The sequence below is a fragment of the Centruroides sculpturatus genome, unplaced genomic scaffold, assembly GCF_000671375.1.
Source record: "Centruroides sculpturatus isolate CEXI.00-Female unplaced genomic scaffold, Cexi_2.0 scaffold513, whole genome shotgun sequence".
Classification (NCBI taxonomy): Eukaryota; Metazoa; Arthropoda; class Arachnida; order Scorpiones; family Buthidae; genus Centruroides; species Centruroides sculpturatus.
Window position 1 is genome coordinate 167,454 of NW_019384769.1, and position 22,885 is coordinate 190,338.

Here is a 22,885-nt window from a genome sequence, read left to right on the forward strand (position 1 = left end):
TGTAATGTAATATATGTTGATGATTTAAATAAACATTAAATGTAATGTAATACAGTATATGTTGACGATTCAAATAAACGAAATGTAATTGTGTAGATGCCGAGGTGGCAGGACGAAAAGAGGTTGTAAAAAACAAACGGAGCGAGAGTAGCTCGAAGAAGTGTTTAGTGATCTTAATTATTAAAGAATTATTTGTATCATATAATATGACAAGTTAAGTCATTTATAATGCATCATGGCTTCTAAAAAAACAGAAAGGTGATTTCAATTGAAACAAAGCAAGAAATCATCAGGAGTGGAAGTTGACAAAAACTTTCCTGTCGAATGGGGAGAGGTTCAGGAGTTTACCAACACTCATTATTCTAACAGAGCTGAGGCCAACAGGATCAATGATCTCTACGATGACACCTTTGTCCATCATTTCCGACAGGTGTCAGAGAAGAAAGAGAAACAGACCACCTTGCTCACGTTTTTCAAGAAGCTAGCGGGCAAAAAACAAAGGATGGAACAAGAGAAGTTGACCCTGCAAGTTCCGATAGCCTCTCCTGAATCTGACTCCGATTAAAAAACAATAAAAAAAAAAGACCCGTTGCAATGTGTAAAAAGTCTGTATCTGTATGAATGTGTAAAGAAAGTGTTCTCTACCTCCTCCTCACAACATCTGACTACCCGGCATAATTGGTGTCTGCTCCATTTTCACTTTTTTTATGGTACAGTACGGTTATTTTATGCTGCAAAACGAATTATATGTTTTAACATGTATTTCTATGGGAAAATGCGTTTCCTATAACGGACGTTTCACTTAACGGACGTGCACCTGGAACGGATTAAGTACGTTGTACGAGGCACAACTGTATATAATCAGAAAGAACTGTAAGATGATACATCCGGCAGGCTCAATGAAAACCTGAGTTATTATAAAAAATGTTTACATATTGTATTGTGGGGAATTGCCGTATTTTGTATTTTTATTTTTTTTCATTTTGTTTTGTTTTTCTTATTTATTGTATTAATTTCGTTATGCTAATTTACTTAATTTGATTTCAACATATGTTCTAATGTAATTTAAATTTGAATATGTTATTCGAAAAGCTATTGATTCGAACGTCTTTAACCTGATGATGGCCCAAGGAATGGATTGAAAACGTTTGTTTAGCTGAATAAATGTGCTTTCTCAGTATTAAATTAATTAAGGTGTGTTGACTTTATAAAGTCAAAGAATCTGAGTTTGAATAGAAGGGATTTTTACCAAATATGGGAGTCTACGAATGCTTGTTATAAAATATTTCTTTTCTTTTCCAAAACATCTCTTTTGTACAATATACAGCTGTATCGCCAAAAATTTTTAAATTAAGTTGTGTACTTCATATGATAATTCATTAATAGATAATACTAATTAGGCATGATATTAAGTGCGCAGATCAATTATCAATTTTTCAAAATAGATCCTTTTGACTTAGACTAAAATATCTTGTGTCAGCAATTTGAATACTAAGATCTCTCGGATATCATCTATATATGAAAATAATACAATTAGCGAGCCAAGTTTAAAACCAAGATAATTAAAATTTCGCTCCTGAGACTGCTGATATGAACAAAGATTTTGTCAGCCTACTTTTCTGAGGAACTTGGAATAAATTCTATTCTAGCAAGTGCCTGGGAAATTATATTATACCAGAAGAACTTTTCAGGAGTAAACAAAAAACACTCTGTAAATCTAAAATTCAAGTAACCGGCAAAAAATCAAAAAATATGATTTGAAATCAAACGTATTATATAATTAATTTTCAGTAGAATTTTTTTAAAAGATTTAGTGTACCAATGTCGAGAATATTTAGATAAGAAGACCGTTAGATACTGTCTAGATACTTTTTGGCAGGAAAATACCAAAAGAAATACAACACATGGAGTAGTAATTATTTGGGGGGAAAACGGAAACCTGTATATATCTGAATATATACATAAACTTTAGGCGTGAGAGAAAAAATTGTAACACGGTATTTGGTATCTTCATTGACAGTAGAAATTAAACCTTAATTGAAATTTATCATATAAAAACGTCATTAAAAATACTATGGACAGATTTGACTTCTTGGTATTCAGCGTAACAAAAAAGTTAGTAGTACAGGAGTTACACTTGACGAACCGTACCACGAAATTGTTTTCGATTCAAACCCAACGTGTATGGTTTCATTACTTCTTCGTTACTAAAATTAACTAAGAATTTAACTAAAATTGAGAACTGCATTTAGAAACCTATCTTTATAGAAAAATTGCCTAATAAAAAGTTTCTGCTGATTATTCTTAATTTTCATTAGTTAACGCTTTCTCAATATTAATATCAACTGAACACAGAGTTTATAGTATTGCATGATAATGTTTGAAAGAGTGCAATAGTAACTGTCAAACAACCGGAAACTACATTTGCGTGGCAAATACCAATCCCAATTGATGAGGGTTCACTAAAAGGTTTTTGTATTAACATTTATCCCTATATCTTCCTTTATGCAACATTGTGTTTCTAAAAACTTTCAACTGTGTCTCATGCTGAATGGTAACATTTACAAATTCTATCTTGAAATGAAATCTTAATTTAGTGTTTAATTATAGAATTATAATTAAAAAATCGATTTGTTTGAATAATTTTTTTTACTTAAACGTGCTTCTTTTTTTAGAATTTACTTATAAAATTATAATATATCGTAATAATAATTATTTGATTAAATAAATATGAATACTTTAAAATAATTTCTAAATTAATCTTTTACTGAAAAATTTCTAAACAATATTTTTCAAATTGTTTATTACCTGAAATCTTTTCAATGAAACAAAAATTTCTGCCACTAAATTCACTGCTGTAGAACATAGAATAAATATTTTGTGGAATATGTAAAAGAAAAATGCCATAGTGACAAATATGATTTCGGCATTTAATTGACCTCCATTTAAAAAGAATGCAATGTATGTGAGGGAAATACATAATTTTGATATAGGATATCCCAATATTTGTAATAATTCCCTTGCACATAAAAACATCCGAACTTTTTTCATTTCGTTCCTGAAAATATAAGAAAGAATTAATTAATACTAATTTACAACTTGAAAATGATTATCTAAGAAAAATAGCTTGAAAAAATACAGTAAAAGTGCATAAATCGATATCAAGTGGAATCGAATATTTTTTATGGTGTCAAGATGTATTTACAACAAGAGTTTCTTTAAATAGAAAAAAAATTATTCTGGAAAAATTTTCCGTTTTGGTAGGGAAGCACTTTATACAGTTTCTTTCTTCATAAGTTTTACAGTATTCATCACAACTTGCTAAACTTACTTTCTGATTTTCTCTATTAATGCAGCATATGGCAATTCCCAGGTGTACATCTTGATTAATCTCATATCAGCAATCATCTCGTTCAACAGGTTTAATCTTTTGTCGCCCAATATAGCTGCTTGTAATCTATAATTATGGAATAATGATTCAAATTTACATATGCTTTGTTCTAAAATAAATAAAATTAAAAAGTAAATATATGTCAAATATTTAACGATAAATATTTATTAAACCGGAAACTTTTGTTGACTGACGATGTCCTTTGAAACAAAGAACTCTGACACTATCAATGATGTAATTACTTATTTTATAATGCTGACCAATCGCATTTTTATTTGTTTTTACAATCCATATTCAATAAAATGTAAATAAATATATTACTTAAAGTATTATGGACAAATAGTTTAGTTAACTTAATTGGGATTTTCATAATTTTTATTTTTTGAAAATCAGTGGTGTGAGATACATTTATAGATATACTATTTATATATTATACGCATGCAAAGGTAAGACCAAAAGACAAACAAACACACCAACAGATAGCAAAAGGCCGAAAAACCGCAGGGATTTCTTGGATGTGTCCAAGCACCTTTCCGCCCTATCTCAGGATATCTCGGGCATGGAGTATAAGAGCCTCACTAAAAAGAACCTTGACTTATAACTTTTCCGAAAATGTATGGATCAGTATATAGACATCGTTATCTATGATCTCTGCAAATTTCATGAATTATTTCTGCCGCGAAAATAATTTATGACGATTTATTAATTAGGTAATTAATCGCGCTATTTTTTTTATGGGGGTTTTTAATCAAATTTATTAAATCGTTCTAAACTTCTATTTCACCGATTTGACTTCGGTAAAATTTTTTAAACTCTATTGGATGTTTTTCATTACATCAGCAGGCTTTTTTTTGTTTTTTATTCAGTAGAATTTTTTCCCAAGATTTTTTTTCGGTCCTCTCGTAATTTAATAGCATTAAAATCGACAATATTGTGTTATACTTAAACAGATGCGGTAAGTTTAGCTCCCCTCTTGCTTTAGACCAATAATCCCTGAAGCTTACATGAGAACTAACTGGAAAAGCTGACTCCAGCTGTTCTCAAGGCCAAGCAGTTTGTAAACTATGTAGGCTGTACATGTCAATTTTATGCATTGTTAGATGAAAGAATAGCAATCCTTACAGCTATATTCCTCAAATAAAAGCACATATTTTAAATTATTTTTATTATTTTCTATACTTTTTTGTAAAAACACTTTTTGAAGGGTTTTTATTTTGTGAGAAAACTATTTCCCGGAAATTTTTTTTCGATGTTAGATTCGCGTTTAAGAGGAAATAATTATTTCATATAAAAAATTTATTTTTTGTAAATTTCTTAGTTGCATTTGAATCAGCACTAGGGTATCAAAAGAGTTAATCTCTGACCCTCACCATACAGCTGCCCTACTGAGGGCATGGCCAAACGTTTGCTGGGCTTGCTAAAAGAGGTACTCTTTTAAAAGCAGAGACAGTTTAAAGAAAAGACACACACATTCACAATATTAGTCGAGTCATGTACGGAAAAGTGACGTTGTAAGCAACAGTCTTCAGCTCCCATTCATGCCTGTCTTGCCGTTTTAATCTGTCCAAAGCAGTTTCAACAACAATTATATTATGCATGGGGATTTCAGGATTAAGTGATTCCAAAGCTCTCTTATTACTAATTGCTTGATTTACAAAAAACCTGTATTCACTGCTACTGCCACTTTTTATATTTGACAAATTTAATAATTCCTTAACAAAATTCGCTGCAATAACCTTATTATTATTATGTTGAATCAGAAGATTTCAAGCAGTATGAAAGTTATCTTCTGTGTTAGACAAACTATCCAATAAACTTTAGGTTCACCCTTTATTGGAAAAAAACTTAGTAATGATATTTTTGAATTTGTCTTAAGGCTTCATTATTTAAAATTAAACTTATATCCCAAAATTGAATCTATTGCCTAACATTGCCATCAAAGAATGGAATACTAATAGTGGGTAGTTTTATCAAGAGACTGTTAAAGTTAGAGTAACTTAACCCTGGAAGTGAAGGAAGTCCTGGGGACCTATTCTGAGCTTTTCCGGTAAGTCAAGGAGAGTGATACACGGGGCATTCGATAAGTTAAGGGAACTTAAACTTAACTTAGGCCAGAAACACACATGCGTAAAATTGTGTGGCAGAAAACAATCATAAATCAGCTTTCAGTTCATTTTCTGTTTTACGCTTTTTTGCCAGAACACACATACGTAAAAATTCAGGCCGAATAGGAAACACCACGGCCACCAACAGTGCTAATTTTATTAATTTTTTTCCTGTCATATAGGCTATCTATTCCTTTGTACCTTCCATTTTTTCTCCACTTCCTCTGACATAATATAGAAAATTTAAATTAATAGACTTGTACTAATTAACAAAATTGTATTCCGAATTTAAATAAAGAACGTGTGATCTAAATACTAGCCCTATATATCGATTCTACTAGACCAGTAGTTCTTAACCTTTTAGTGATGAGGGATCATTTATCAAAATTTTTGTCTTGCCATGGACCACGAGCTGTTTGGCAGTAATAAGGTTGTTCTATAAATTAAACACGTAGAAAATTATTCGGAACCAAGAGTATTATATTATTTGCGAAAAGTGTTACATTAATTATATTATTTTACTGCGATTTTTGTCACTGCATACTGTTTACCAACTGCTGAATTCTTGGTTCAGTGCTACTCAAAGGAAATGCATGTCGGCACTGACATCCAACCGATTTCGATGTTTGTTTTTAATTATCAAAAACACTGAGAATCCTTGCTCGCATAAATATGTGGTTGAAAATATAGTTAGGTACTGTAAAGCAATTTCTCGAATTTAGGAAAGCAATAGCTTTTTGGCTCCAAAAATCTTTAAGGTTATTTCCTGTCTCGAATGTATCCTTGCAGTTACTATCATATTGCATTTCAATTAACTCTTTTTCTATTTCATCCGGCACTTCAGAAATGTTGACTATGAAAGGATTGCAACTCAGTTTCCGAATACCTCTGTCCTTGCAGTCAGGAAAATAGCGATTTAATTCATTTTTCAAGCTTTGCAAATAGAATGTAATGTTTTTTGTATTTGTCCTTTAATCTCAATACACTGTCAATCAATAATTGGGTTCGATGTATCAAACGCAGAAAAATTCTCTCTTTCGACTTTGCTGATCCATAGGTCGATTTTAGCGATAAACGCACTGATTTTATTTTCAAATGCAAATTTATTGCTAGTGACTTCCAATTTCATATTTTCTGACCGCGCACCATACCCCAGCCCAGTCCGCTATCGGCTTTAACCTTGACGTACTGCGCATCGTCATCAACGCGTCGTCATTTATTTAATAATTTTGGGATAACTTCGCGGACCACTTCGAATGCTTTCAGGGACCACCAGTGGTCCACGGACCACAGGTTAAGAACCACGGTACTAGACCTATCTGTTATTTGTAATTTAACATCTGTAGCAATCCATAAACGTTGTTTAAATAGTGTCTTTATACATGAAACTGATGTGGTCGAACGGATTCAATGAACTCCTCTACTTCATTTATTTTTCGTTTTTTCCAGACTGTCACAATTGTAGGGATAACCTTCATTGCTGCCACTGTTAGAATAATAACCACGTGTCTACTTTGACGTCACAGAAAAGACTTCTTTTTATTGGAGGAATTTTGGCGTAAAAATTTTTCGGCGTAAAAGGTAGAGAGATGCTCTACTCTATTTTCAGTTCTGTTTCAGCCAAAATTTCAGAAAAATTTTTACGTTTTCTGTTTTATGCTAGATTTTAAGCCGAATTTTACGCATGTGTGTTCCTGGCCTTAGCGAAAGGCAGTTAACGAACCTTAGACAAATCGCTATTTCGCGCTTCACGGTAAGTGGGTTTCGCTACGGGTAGTCCGTCAAGCTGTGTTTCGGTTTCACGCTATCGATAGCTATTACGCTTTAACTAATCACAGTTTAGTTTAACATTGTATTTTCGTCACGTGACAGCAACCCGCCATTTTTTAAGCGAAGCACGTGGTTTTAGCATTGTCGTGTACCAGCGCTAGTGAAATAATTTTTTTATAAAATATCGAAGAAAGGACAACGAAGCCAGCGAACTACGAGTCGCCAGTTCGAGATGCTCATTAATTTTATGGAATACAACTCTAAATTAATGTCAGGGAAGTTAGACACTTTCTTTACCATAAAAGATCGCCAAAAATTGTGGCAAGTAATAGCCGACCGTCTGAATTCCGACAGAATCGGCTCACAAAGAGATCCAGAAAGATGGCGAAAAGAAACTGATATTTGTTGTATACTGGCACAATGAAGTGACCTGTTAACCAATACTTGGCAAGTTTTCAATCTTTATTTAGTTAGACTAAAAACTAACTAAATAAAAATGAAAAACTTGCTGGTTAAGAGGTCACTTCATTGTGCCAGTATACAACAATATAAATAACAACACGGTTGCTACAGCAACAAAAAACTGATATTTATATATTTATATTCAAAGTTATCATTTTAATTTATACGTATGCGAATGAAACCTCTTTCAGAAATAATGTTTACGCTATAGCTACTTACTTTAAATTTTAACAAGGAAGCAATTACATTATTCATACAATATTCATAAATTGTTAAGGTAATTATTTGTAAGCAATACAACAACATAGTTTATTAACTCTCTCTCCAATTGCTCGTGAAGTAAAATCATTCTTACACCAAAAGACACCGTGTTGTTTTTACTTTCGTTACATTCTTAACCGCTCGAGGGTGATCGATAACAAATGCTTAGTTATCGCACGTGGCTATCGGAATCGAAACCGAAACATACGGCTCGGAATAGCATTTTCACAGTTGATTAAACGCGAGTCACGTGGTTCCGATATAAACTGGTTATATTGTATTCGTTTGCTTTAGGATACTACTCAGAATAGGTCACCTGATCTGGAATCAACAAGCGTATTTAATTGTGATTCTAGAGTGGTGAATTGTTATAAATTCCTCCCAACTGTATAGTTATGTTTCTACAGATCTTCAGAGTTAATTTCGAGTTGATTTTGAATTTGATCGTATTCTTCCAAAATTTTAGGCAAAGAATTTCTGACCTGCACTTTGCGCCTTTCCGCATCGAAATTCTCCAGGAATTTTTGAATATAAAAGGGTTTTCTTTTTTGCTCTGGCTCTAATTTTGATAGCCTTTCTTTCATCAAATAATTCAGTAATGGCCATTTTACTATTCTAGTAAAGATACGAAAAAGAAATAGCAAACAATTAAGGAAAAAAGAAATGATAAGCATTGACAGAATTATCTTAACACCTAGTTGTAATTCGAAAGTCGAAAAAGCAAGATGGCGGCTATATCCGCCTCGACAGACCAAAAAATGTTTGGATGCATCTAATTACGAAGCGAACTATAAATTAACGCAACAAACACCCCCAGCAATAGCTGGTGAATTTATTTTCTTGATTCACAAAATAAAGTTGAACAAAGTAATACATAGATGTAGGGTACATCCTGAATTAACACAAAACCAAGATCAGGCACATAGGAAAAGGACATTGGCTTAACAAATGCTAACATCCATTTTTGTAAAACGGTGCAGGAAGAAAAAAGAGCCCCCTCCCGATCTCTTTCTTTTATTCAAAGAAAAAATAATAATAATAAACATCGTCTGCTGACCCGAACAGTCATGAAATTATTTATCGACAGTTGGCCATAAAAACATTACACAGTGCTATTGAAGCTGTAATAGTCATTTATATAGATTCTGTTAAAAAGTATGAATTCTCGGTAAAAAATCAATAGCAAGTCAATTTTACTAGCAAAATAATTCATAAATTAAATTTCATAGATGAAAAACCATCAGCTATAACTGGGTGGATCGAACATAGTAATTCACAAATTGTATTACATTATTTCACAAAAACAATTTTCTAAAAACTGGAACTACAATATTTAGACACCAAACTTCTTCAGTGTCAAAGATCAGATAGTATTTAAAAAAATTGTTATTGCCACATATATTTTAAAAAGCATTGTTATCTTTGCAACATTTAATAAATAAGTAACAAATATAATTTAAATAATTATTACATTAAACTATTTCCCTGTTTTAAAAAAAATTTTCGTCGAATGCATCTGTTCCGTTTGAAGCATACTTGTCATATTTTGATGGAAAAAACTGTTACACACGTTTCAAAATCTATAGTTGACACGTGAAGCTTCAGGGAAATGCCATAACCCTAAATCTATCAAATAGTCACAGGTAGACATTAAAAAGTTTTATTTTTTAAAAATAATTCTTGATATCTTTGAATACACTCTCTTCAGTTCAAATTTGTTGTTGACAATGTTTCGGAATGTGTTTATTAAGTCCAACATACTAAGATATACAGTCATAATACTATTGGAAAATAATACTTACGTAGCCATATAGCAATAAAATACATTTGAAAACAAAACTGAATCAAAATACAATAACTTGCAGACCACAGCCAATCAGTCTGTTATGAATGGGAATCTACTATACATAGTAGAAAACCGAACCAAGTATTTTCTATTTTGTCAACACAAAAAAGGTTCTTGAACAAGATGGCCCATGGCTATTTCAGAAAATAAAGTTTGAAAATTTTTCCTATCTTACACGTTATCCATAAAAAGTAAAGAAAGAAAAAAATTTTAACCCTCTTCTAATTATCGTTATTTTATCAATATTATTCAAAATTGAAATGGTTAAAATCACTCCTTCTGTTATTAGTTTGCTATTATCATAGCATAAACTTCGATTAAGCATATCAACTTCTATACATTTTTAATATCGGAATTAAATCTGCATCAATGATCATTAAGTATTGTTTGATTTGTTTTTTTTGTTTGTAGACACATTACAATTATATAATTTAAAATAATAATTACCTTAGTTTTGAATATAGTTTACTGAAAGCAATTTGTATCGGAATGAAGAGAAATATGGCCAAGAATCCGACTAAAATAGTCCACCCATAATATTTCCACAACATCGCTATTGTAACAATGATGAAAAAAGGATTTGTAAATAAATATGGAATGCTGTTTATTTTCTGTAAAAAAAGAAAATATCATATATATACATTAAGCCTTATTTAATTAAATTATAATGAATGTCAGTTTCAATATGATTCATTCAAAAATCATAAAATATGTAAAAAAGTTTGTCTGATCTACTTTTTTTTACTTTTGGTTAATCTGGCTCCTAATGGATATGTACTGTACATTGTTTTGATATTCTTTTTACTGTAATATATGGTTTTCTTTTCTTTACATAATAATATCTTTAAATGCCTTCCTTAATGTGTGTTGACAAGGTAGTGTTTTGTAATATCAGTGAAATGCCAGGTGTGACAAATCACAAACCAAATCCTATGCAACAAAATGGTTCTACAAAATGTACATACAGTAGAGCGTCAATTATCTGAAAGAATTCCAGTTGTCAAATTTAAATTTTCGTTTGTGCTGTAGCGCTGCAATCTTTGGCTATGTCTTGCACTAATCAAATATTTTACGGTTTTGATACTTAATTAACTTCTGAAGTATAATTTCTAATTGTTTTTATATTTTTCAATATATTTATTTTGTTTGTACAAAATAAAAACATAATTTTTAACGATACAATAGTCTTTGTTTAGCTTAACATCGACGAAAATTCAACGCAAAGCGAGACGCGACGGAGAGAAAGTTCCACATGGGACAGGTTAATATATTTTTTCGTACATAATCGGTTATCCGTAATATGAAATTTCCGAACAACCACGTTCCCCAATTGGTTCGGATAATCGACGCTTTACTGTATATATATATATATATACAGTAGATCTCCCTATAAGACGGTAGATACGTTCCGTTCGTTATAAATCAATTTTGTAGGAATCATAGTTTATGGACTGCGGCTGTTTGAAAGGTTTTCTTTCATAAAATTAATCGATTCTAGACTAATTCGACTCAACGTTTCCAAAATACGTATATTTTTTCGAAAATAATCCGTATAAACTACGTTATAAACAAAAAATTGTAGGATTGCTTACCGAGTGTGTACCGTTCGACTACGCCTGTTGCTAAAGCTTGGTTTTGTCGCGGAACAGCGCATCAAACCGCGGCCGCAATTTCTGATATTATTTTTCTGCGAAAACTTCGTTGACCTTTGGAGACATCCTTAATATAAATAATTTTTATGGCCGTTAAATAAGAAATGTTTCTTTCACAAGAAATGTATAAAATTACAGTACTGGACAGACGATAGGTCGCCTAACTCGCCGTAGCGTGACGCTAGACGGCGAAAAATATATATTTAATTATAATAAAGTTACAATAAATTAAGTTAATATATAATTATATATACAGTACCTAATTTATATATAATTAATATATAATTATATGTACAGTACCTAATTTATATATAATTATATGAACAGACGATACTAAACTCAATTTATCCGCCTAAACGTCCGTAGCGTGGCGCTACGGACGGCGGGAAAGTAGTTCGGCTGCCCGATGACGTTTTACGTATTATAGGAGTTATTTTTACCGTTGTTTACGGATACTGCCACAATTTTTATAGGAATCATAACTATAGGAAACGGTTTTATAGGGGGATCTACTGTATATATATACTGCAAAATGATATAACACATATATATATATATGTCGTATTATTTTGCATTCAAGTCATAAGGTCGAGTGTACATTGAACAAGAAAAAGAAAATTGGAGACAATAAAATAACACATTCGTTCACTTTCGGGTCCTCACTCGAACTCTCCTTATTTTATTGGTGTTGTTAACCTTATTCCAAAAGAGACGAGATTAACAAAGTAAATTACAGAAAAATATATACAAAGTTTACAAAAATTTTAAATATTATATATATATACATGTATATATTTATATATTGAAAAAAAAACAACTATGTATATATATATATATTATACAATAGTCTATATACAAGGTATTTACAATTATAGTTCTACTTTGAAGTAGCCATAAAATTAAAACTACCGGACTGAATGTTATCAAACTTTGTAATAGTGTACAGGACATCACGGGATTTTATTTCCGAAAGAAAAAATAGTTTAATAATTCATCATCAGCGCGAAATGAAGAAACCGTTTAAAATATTTATAATTATGAACACAAACACTCAAAGTAAATTTTGTCAAAATAATTTATATATATATATATAATTTATCAGTGGCGTGCCGTGACATTTGATGATATAGAAGCTGTGTTTCTATAAGAAGCCGACTTCCAGGGGCAATCAGTCAGCAATGGTNGTTAAGAAACAGTGTTTATTTTACTCGTCTATCTTATCAAAAGATACTCTTTTATTTTTAGAAATTATATATATATATATTTTATTTGTGAACGTTATTGTTGTTACATATGATTTTTCTGATTTTTGATGTTAGGTATCTCTCTTTTTAAAAAACCTCTATGTCACATTGTTTACAACCACTGTAATCACAATAACAGATTTTACAAGTTACCATTAAATGATTTAGCTAAATTTTAAAAAACAATACAGTACATACATACATAATGGCCATTTTCATTATTTTTTTACATTTATCCACAGTCTTACAATTCTCACCTTCATACGCCACTCTTAATGCACTTTATATTTTATGTCATGCCCTCTTTTACATTATACCGTTGCTCAGCAATTTCATGCCATTCGATAAACTCACTAAATTATTTTTACTATTTTTTATTATTTTAATATGTTTTTTAAATTTGCAGTTTATATTTTACTTTTTCACAATGAAATATTTTTGTTATTTCTGTCAATCCTGCAATTACTATTATTTGTGTGATCAAACCAAGGGAAATTGTTGTATTTTAATTTTATACTGGCTTCATGTTCTTTAATTCTCAATTCTAATTGCCTACCTGTTTCACCTATATGATTTTTTGAGTTTAAAAAATTACAACATATTTTATATACTACCCCAGATTTTTTAAATTTGTCTACGTTATTTGTATGTTTTATATTTTCAAAATAGATGTTTTGTGAGATTTTATTAGTTAAAGATGAAGCCAAAATTATATTATCTTCCTTTAAAAGTTTACTACAATTATTGTGTATCATTAACACGCCTTGACGTCCGTTCCCGAGTTAACTCGGAAAAGTTGCATAGCGTTACATAAAACCCAGTCCTTAAGGCCACTTTTGACAATTTATTTTTTTTAATTTTTGTAATGTTTTCTGGGTCTCCAAATTTTATGACGATTTCAATTAGCCTTTGATAAGGCTGGATTAAGGCTTAATTGTTTTTAATTGGATTTTTTATCAAATTTAATTAATCGTTCTAAAGTTGTAGTGCACGGATTTTCCTTCAGTAAAGTTATTTAAGGCTATTTTCTAATGTCAAAAACGACCTCCGATAGTTTTCTAATTTTTTTAATTAATATATTTTATTATATAAAAATTCAATTAATTAGGGGGGGGTCGAAAATCGCAATAAAATTTATAATTTCTTAAAAAAATTTAAAAATATACGGCCAGCTAGTATTCACCCTACCTTAAACTCTTGTCCTCCCGAGATGTCTATGAGAATGCCTCAGGAAATACAACCCCAGCTGTGTTCAAGGTCATCCAGCTGTGTAAACAATGATTCATGGGCGTCATATTTCACAAAAAGGCAAGAAAAAGGAAAATACAATTTTAAGCTTTTTCTTCAAAATGAACGCATTTCTTTTGTTTTTTCAGTTTTAAGTATTTTTTATGTTTAATTAAAAATTCCTTTAAAACACTCATATGCTAAGTGGTTAATATAAGAAAGGACTTATAAGTATTATTAATTTTATATTTAGTATTAAATCTATTTTTATAATACTGTTTATGCCATTTGTTTAATTTATACATTGAATATTTATTCAATATATTTTTTTCATCTAACCTTTCTGATTCTGTTTTACAATCATTATTATCAGAAGTTCTGGTAAATATATATATTTTTCCATATTTCGAAACCGTGTTGTATCTTTATATCTGTTTAAAAACTGCAATGTAGCACAGTAATCAACACATGGCATAACTCATTCATTTATTCAAGCTTTTGTTGAATAAAAGCTTTTGTTCAACAAAAGCTTGAATAAATGAATGAGTTATGCCATGTGTTGATTACTGTGCTACATTGCAGTTTTTAAACAGATATAAAGATACAACACGGTTTCGAAATATGGAAGAATATTGTGAGAATCAACAAAAGCTGGAATAAATGAATGAGTCATGCCATGTGTTGATTACTGTGCTACATTGCAGTTTTTTAAACAGATATAAAGATACAACACGGTTTCGAAATATGGAAGAATATTGTGAGAATCAACAAAAGCTGGAATAAATGAATGAGTCATGCCATGTGTTGATTACTGTGCTACATTGCAGTTTTTTAAACAGATATAAAGATACAACACGGTTTCGAAATATGGAAGAATATTGTGAGAATCAACAAAAGCTGGAATAAATGAATGAGTCATGCCATGTGTTGATTACTGTGCTACATTGCAGTTTTTTAAACAGATATAAAGATACAACACGGTTTCGAAATATGGAAGAATATTGTGAGAATCAACAAAAGCTGGAATAAATGAATGAGTCATGCCATGTGTTGATTACTGTGCTACATTGCAGTTTTTTAAACAGATATAAAGATACAACACGGTTTCGAAATATGGAAGAATATTGTGAGAATCAACAAAAGCTGGAATAAATGAATGAGTCATGCCATGTGTTGATTACTGTGCTACATTGCAGTTTTTTAAACAGATATAAAGATACAACACGGTTTCGAAATATGGAAGAATATTGTGAGAATCAACAAAAGCTGGAATAAATGAATGAGTCATGCCATGTGTTGATTACTGTGCTACATTGCAGTTTTTTAAACAGATATAAAGATACAACACGGTTTCGAAATATGGAAGAATATTGTGAGAATCAACAAAAGCTGGAATAAATGAATGAGTCATGCCATGTGTTGATTACTGTGCTACATTGCAGTTTTTTAAACAGATATAAAGATACAACACGGTTTCGAAATATGGAAGAATATTGTGAGAATCAACAAAAGCTGGAATAAATGAATGAGTCATGCCATGTGTTGATTACTGTGCTACATTGCAGTTTTTTAAACAGATATAAAGATACAACACGGTTTCGAAATATGGAAGAATATTGTGAGAATCAACAAAAGCTGGAATAAATGAATGAGTCATGCCATGTGTTGATTACTGTGCTACATTGCAGTTTTTTAAACAGATATAAAGATACAACACGGTTTCGAAATATGGAAGAATATTGTGAGAATCAACAAAAGCTGGAATAAATGAATGAGTCATGCCATGTGTTGATTACTGTGCTACATTGCAGTTTTTTAAACAGATATAAAGATACAACACGGTTTCGAAATATGGAAGAATATTGTGAGAATCAACAAAAGCTGGAATAAATGAATGAGTCATGCCATGTGTTGATTACTGTGCTACATTGCAGTTTTTTAAACAGATATAAAGATACAACACGGTTTCGAAATATGGAAGAATATTGTGAGAATCAACAAAAGCTGGAATAAATGAATGAGTCATGCCATGTGTTGATNTAACTCAACTGAACATACTTTATTATTAAGAAGTTATTAATATTTACCATTAATATGAACTTTCTATAAAAATTCTTTGTCACTTAAATCAGTATTTTTAAAATACGACAATATATTTGAGGAAGTTCCAAAAGGAATAATTTCAATTGTAAAATTTTTTTAATATTCAGTTTGTCATGTAATAAATAATAAACATATAACAGAAATTTATTCTTCCATATTTCGAAACCGTGTTGTATCTTTATATCTGTTTAAAAACTGCAATGTAGCACAGTAATCAACACATGGCATAACTCATTCATTTATTCAAGCTTTTGTTGAATAAAAGCTTTTGTTCAACAAAAGCTTGAATAAATGAATGAGTTATGCCATGTGTTGATTACTGTGCTACATTGCAGTTTTTAAACAAATATATATATTTTATATCCATCATGTATGTGTTCATTTTTATGGTTTCAAATGTATAAGAGTAATAGTTTATGGTTATATTTACGTTGCATGATTTTTTATATGTTTTGAATGAGAATTTATTTATTTTATTAAATATAGTAATATCTAGAAAATTTATTTGCTGTGTTTCTCTACTTCAATCTGAAATTTTATATTTTCACTAGCTGCAAGGACCCGCTTCGCTGGGTTTTTATTTGTTCGTACATTTGTATGTAATATAGTTTTTGTTTTTTATATATAAAAGACAGTTTTTCTGAGTAATCTGAAATCTAGCTGCAAGGACCTGCTTCACTGAGTTTTTATTTGTGGGCAAAAAGTAACGATAGTGAAGATTAAGATAATTATATTATAGCCAATCTTACCCGTTTTCACAGAATGCAAGAATTAGGTTCCCCATTTCCAGACTAATTAGAGACCTTCGGCCATATTCTGGTTACTGTCTCTGGTATCTTGACTCTCACAAGCCGATCACTGATTGGCTAATCATTTGGATTAGCCAATCAGCGACCGGCTTGTGAGAGATGAGACACCAGAGACAGTAACCAAAATACAGCTTCTGGTCCCGATTCTATTTTTGAACGTCTTCTGTTCACGTCCAGTCAAACGAACTATTAGAGAGGTTGAGGCGCACGTTTTAAACGTGTAAACGTGTACGTGTGACGTTCGGCGCCGCTTTCCTGTACACCTAAAAGTTTGACAGTGGTGTTTGGATAGTCGGTGGAATCACGCTTGACATTCCAAACACCATCGTCAAACTTTTAGGCTTACGGGAAAGTGGCGCCGAACGTCACACGTACACGTTTACACGTTTAAAACGTGCGCCTCAACCTCTCTAATAGTNAATAAACCGTTTTATTGTAATTTGTCTTTTTAAATTATTTTGAGTCGATATTAAAATTTGAAAAAGGGGAAACCTAGATCGGTAAAATACGCAAATTTCTTCCTACAACTTCGGTCATTGTTCGGGGTACAGTTAAGATTTTAACGAAGTTCGAGCGAATACATAATTAGCAAAAATGTCGAAATAAAGTGATTAAACAAAAATTATTATAAATATCGTAAATAACAGTTTACAAATGCATATATAGAGATATTTTTTGAAGGGGGGAAATGGTCTTCACAATTTGAAATCGATCGTACACACTGTGCGCGAATGCTTGTGTAAACGCGCGCCATCTATCGTAGGATAAATGTACTTCGCGGAAGTGTATTAAAAAATTAAAAAACTTTCCAAAGTTTCATGGCAATCGTACTATGCCACAAACCTTCACCGGAGTATATTAAACAACTTCCCAAAGTTTCACGGCAATCAGATAAACGGTGTGGTAATGCATGAAGGACAGACACACATACATTCATTTTTATATATATAGATTAAGCAGTTTTATGAGTTACTGAACTTTTTCAAGCTGTATTATTTTCTAATATAATTTATACCAGGGGTCGCCAAAGTGGTCGATATAAACCCCAGGGGTCGATGCGGCTAGGGAGTCGATTAGGGGGTCGATGCGGCTAAGGGGTCACAACCTTTTTTTTTTTTTTTTTGCTTAGACAGTGACCACAACCCACAACTTTTTTTTTTTCCGCTCATACATATACACTTGCAATAAAACTTTACGGTGGGGGTCAATGTGAGGCTTTGGAAAGTGATTGGGGGTCAACGGTTAAAAAAAGTTTGGCGACCACTGATTTATACATTTTGTCATTATGTTATTTACATAAAAAAATAATTCTATTAGTATAAACAAAGTCATTAGTATAAAAAAATAACAAAAGATATAGTAATGTTGTCAATATTTGTAGCTTTGAGCTCATTTTAATCAATAACAAATCATTAATAGATTTTGAAATATAGTAGAGCCCTGATCCAAGGTAATGTGAACCGAGAAAATGTCAGATAATCAAACACTCAGAAAAAGAAAGAAAAAGTGCTTAGTACAAAGTTATCAACAAAATAGAAGAATATTGTTATAAAGTGAAAGTGTTATGATGATTACAATTAAAATTTCTTTAGTCTTTTTTTTTCTCTTTAAATTCATGAGCCATCATTAGATATTTTTTTGATTATAAATTACTAACTAATCATCAACATATCTCACCTGGAATGTTTACTATTTACACCTGGAAGGTTTTGTATTTTTTTTCTATGTTTTTCATCACTAACTCTGCTAGTTTTGGCCCCATCTTCGATCCCATAATACCTAATAGCTGAGAGAAAGTGTACCGTTTTTACTAATTCGGATTAAAGAGAGATACACTGAATCTAAATTATAGTTGTTGATGCAATGCCCTGAATTTCATAATGTTAGAATATATTACTTCGGATTGTGAGTCCCTAAGTCACTAACTGCATTCATCCAAATTACATGATCAACGCTAAATTAAATGAAATACAATAATTTGTTTTGTGAAGAAAACCAGCATTGAAAATAATGTTGTTCCAATATATATACGTTATTGCTAAAGCTCGAAAGTCGTTAATGTGTACATTACCTAGTTAATCTGGAAATTAAATACGGTGATCCGTTAACGTGCGGAATCAAGAGTTTTTCGCATTTTACCTAGGGAATCTGCAAACTAACGGCTTCCGGATCGTTAAAGTTCGAAAGTTTGTTTCTCTCATTTCCTTTACCTACTACTTCCCAAACAAAACAGAGCAAAACCTGATGCACGCCCAATTTATCTGTGATTCTTACTTGTTAGTAAAACATTATATGGCTTTTATAAACTTGGTACTAAAACAGGTATTTTAAAACAATTGTATGCAAAATCTGAATTTAGTGTTTGCAAAGAGAGATTTTCAACGAAAGATGTTCCTGCTGTAGAAATATGTTTACGTCAAACAGCAATAAAACAATCTTTTGGTACTGGGCAGAGTTTCAGAAATGTGACTGCAAATCTATGTGTACCACAAATACGTGTGCTTGTCGCGAAAACCAATCGCTACTTACATCAAAGTGTCAGTAATTTTTAGATTGCACTAATAAGTAAGCACAGTTTTAGCATATGTTTTGCAAATTCATTTCCCTAATTGTAATATTATTTTAAACCGTTTGATTTTTTGTATTACAGTTTTTTAATTGATTGATGATTAATTCTATCAAATAATTTGCCGATTGTTTGATTGTATTAACATGATTCTTTAGATATCGAAAATTAATTAAATAACATTATGTTGATTTAAGCGTACAAAAAATGTTGTTGTTGTTCCAGCACAGATCTTATTTTCAGTTTACCGAGTGCCTAGTAGGTAATGTGCAAATTACGTAGATACTCTGCACATTATCTAGGTAATTTGAAAAATGGAACAATTTTCGAAACTTTAACTGGTCACCCTAGTTAATCTGGAGATTAGCTGGGTAATGTACATATTAACGGCTTTCGAGCCTTAGCGGTAACATATATACAAAATAACTCACGAGTATCCAGTAAGATAGAAATGTTTTTGTAGTTGTTATACTGGTGTATATATAACTGGTCTTATAGTTGCGTTCCATAGATTTTTCTATGAAACAATAAATCAACAATTATAAATAATCTGATAAAGTGTGATTTGTGTACCTCCGGAATAATGAAAGCAAAACAAATATGAAATTATTTCCACGTATTAATATTATTTCAGGTTATTCAACCAATTGTAAAAAATTGCAACCATACAGCGTTATGCACCGGTACGAACTGTAAAGCAACGTATGCAAAGTTCAGATTACGTATAAATTGCCGAATTTCGCGAAAAATACGAAATTGTTTGGTAATCCGAAAATTTGAATAAATTAGTGCAATATTGGTGCCGTAGATACCAATTAACAAACTTTTACTGTATATATTTACTATAAACAGATAGGCTTTATAACCATTCTTATGTGATATTTGCTATCATCTACAATAATAAATTCATAATACAATTAAGAATAAATAAATATAATATTAAATAATAACAATAAATAACATTAAATATTAACGATTTTTTACCGTATATGTTAACTTTAAGTCGATATACGATTCATATAAAATAAGTATATAATATATGTAAAAAATACGTGTATTGTTAAGTGATGTGATTTATTCCGCATAAAAGTATTAATAAATTATTTTCAACTTACATTATGAAATTTGCTGACGTCAGTTGCTAGAAGATTCACCATTTGTCCTATATTAGATTTCTCTAGAGAGGAGGAACTTAACTTAATTGCCTGAAAAAAATTTTATACAAAAAAGTGTTTTTTCGTATTGTTTTATGTTTCAATAAAATTATAAATTATAACATTTAGTAAGCCCTTGAATAAGGAAATATATAGATTATTAACATAACATTTTTATAATCTATAATTGTATATTCGAATAAATATTAATTTTTTTCTTGATTCTGTAAGTAGTATTATTAGATTAATGCAGTCGGTTGAGTCTGAATCATCGATATAGCATAAAGTATACAATGAATAAACAACAGATGTATTCATCTATTATTTACGTGTAAATGATTCAGTTGAAATATTATCTAAATTGCACTGAATGGGCAACGTAATATAATCTATATGTATTTGTAATAAGCTTGGTGAAGTTCATTTGGAGCAATAAGTATAAATGTCAATAAGTTTTTCATGAAATATGTACGTGCAAATCGTCTAAATGATACCAATTTTTTTTTTTTAATTTCAACGTTGTTACTATGTATATTTGCGATACTTACTAAAAAGAAACCTTATTATTGTGTATCAAATATAATTAAATTTTATGATTTTCACAACTCCTGTACATTCTATTAAGAAAAATTCTTAATAAAAAAATCACACATCAAATTCTGTAGTTTTTTCTTACTTTTAACTTCATTATACCCTTTCCAATAAGCGACATTTAAAATTTTATAATTAAAAACACATAACATATTTGATATATTAAAGTACAGTGGGTGATCGGATAACGAACATAATCCGTTTCATGACTTTATTCGCTATCCGAATTGTTCCTTAACCGATTATCGATTTACCATAAGTTTATATAAGAATTTGAATTATTCGTTTTTCAGACCCCCAAAAAAGAAAAAATATAAGCCTATATACTTTCTTACTGCGTTCATTTATACGTTTTAATAAAAATACATATATACACAGTCCTGCATTTTTATAAATCATTATTTTTCAGTTTGTGGAGGTTAAAGAATTTATCTAACGTCGATTGCTTTTCTCTGTTCTCCATTTTTCAAAAGTAATCAATAGCATTGTAACTGTAGAGATCCTCAACCTGAATTGGATGCCATTATAAGACCCTCCTTCGGACATCATTCCACTTCAAACAATTGTGTAATAGCAAATATCGTCATTAATTCTCTTTTTCAGAAAAAAACATTCGCCGAGTTTCTTCGCGTTTTTCTGTCGTCAGATCCGTTTCAGATTCTATTATGAGCTCTTCAATGTTCTTAATTTTTGAGATGTAATTTTTGGTACTCCTTCAGCTACTTGAGTCTTCAGTATCTTTGTTGAAAAAGATTGAACTGCGGTCTATTGTAGACCTTTTTCGAGCCATACTGCCCAGCATCAACAGACATCAGATATCTGCTCACTCTCTACCTCTGCTATTATACTCTCACCTTTCGAAAATAAAAACCGACATAAAACTTCAAAAAGTGCCTTGCCTGACAGTCTCGCGAATACTGTAAAAAAATTGTTTTTGTCAGAAAAATAAAAGTCTGAAATTACGAGGGATAGTTTCAAAATTCGGAGAAATATTATCCGATCAGTATATATCGAGTTGAGCGTCAATGTTGAAGTCTCCAGCGCTCCAAAAAGTTTGGAATTCTTGTCCGAAGACAAGGGAAGACCAATCGGTATTCATTATTTTACGTCACTTCTTCTTGTGTCTGTTCTGTGAGGTGTTTGTTAATCCGATCAAGTGTTCTTTGTCCGTACATAAAAATCTTTCGCGAAAGTGTTCGCTATCCGATTTGATTTTCAACCGATCACTCACTGTATAATTAAACTTTAATGTTGAACGAAATTTGACATATCTAACATACAGCTACTTAATTTGATTAATTCGAGTTATTCCTTTTAATTACTTAAAAATTATTGGAAATAAAGTGATTTCTATAGGTTATTATCTACTTTGACAACATATAATAAATCATTAATTATTCAACAGTAAAAGGTTGTTCAGTGCGCAGCAGGTGTTTCTGATTACAGTTTAACGGTGTGTGGATTCTAAGTAAATTTAGTGAGAAATTAAGACTAGAGTCTGTAACCTGTCGCGAAAATTGAAGCAATAATGGAATGTCATTGTAATTAGAACTCTAAATGCTGAAAGTTTATAAGTATTCAATCGTTGGAGGAGGAAGAAATCTATAGTGGGTCGTCAGTTGACTTGATATATACCTTCGTTTTAATAAAATCATTATTGAATACAATGTTAATGTCTAAAAAATGGATGCCTGCTAAATTCAG

General features: G+C 30.9%; 1 protein-coding gene across 1 annotated transcript in view; it reads right to left on the reverse strand.

Moving 5' to 3' along the window:
* LOC111628953 (multidrug resistance-associated protein 4-like) overlaps positions 1 to 22,885 on the reverse strand; it is a 110,701-nt gene that overhangs the window by 80,454 nt on the left and 7,362 nt on the right. Inside the window, exons 3-6 of the mRNA XM_023372813.1 lie at positions 20,552 to 20,641; positions 10,283 to 10,446; positions 3,332 to 3,457; positions 2,809 to 3,058 (exon numbers count right to left, since the gene is read on the reverse strand). Coding sequence (XP_023228581.1) covers positions 2,809 to 3,058; positions 3,332 to 3,457; positions 10,283 to 10,446; positions 20,552 to 20,641 — 630 coding nt within the window. The remainder of the gene's footprint in view (positions 1 to 2,808; positions 3,059 to 3,331; positions 3,458 to 10,282; positions 10,447 to 20,551; positions 20,642 to 22,885) is intronic.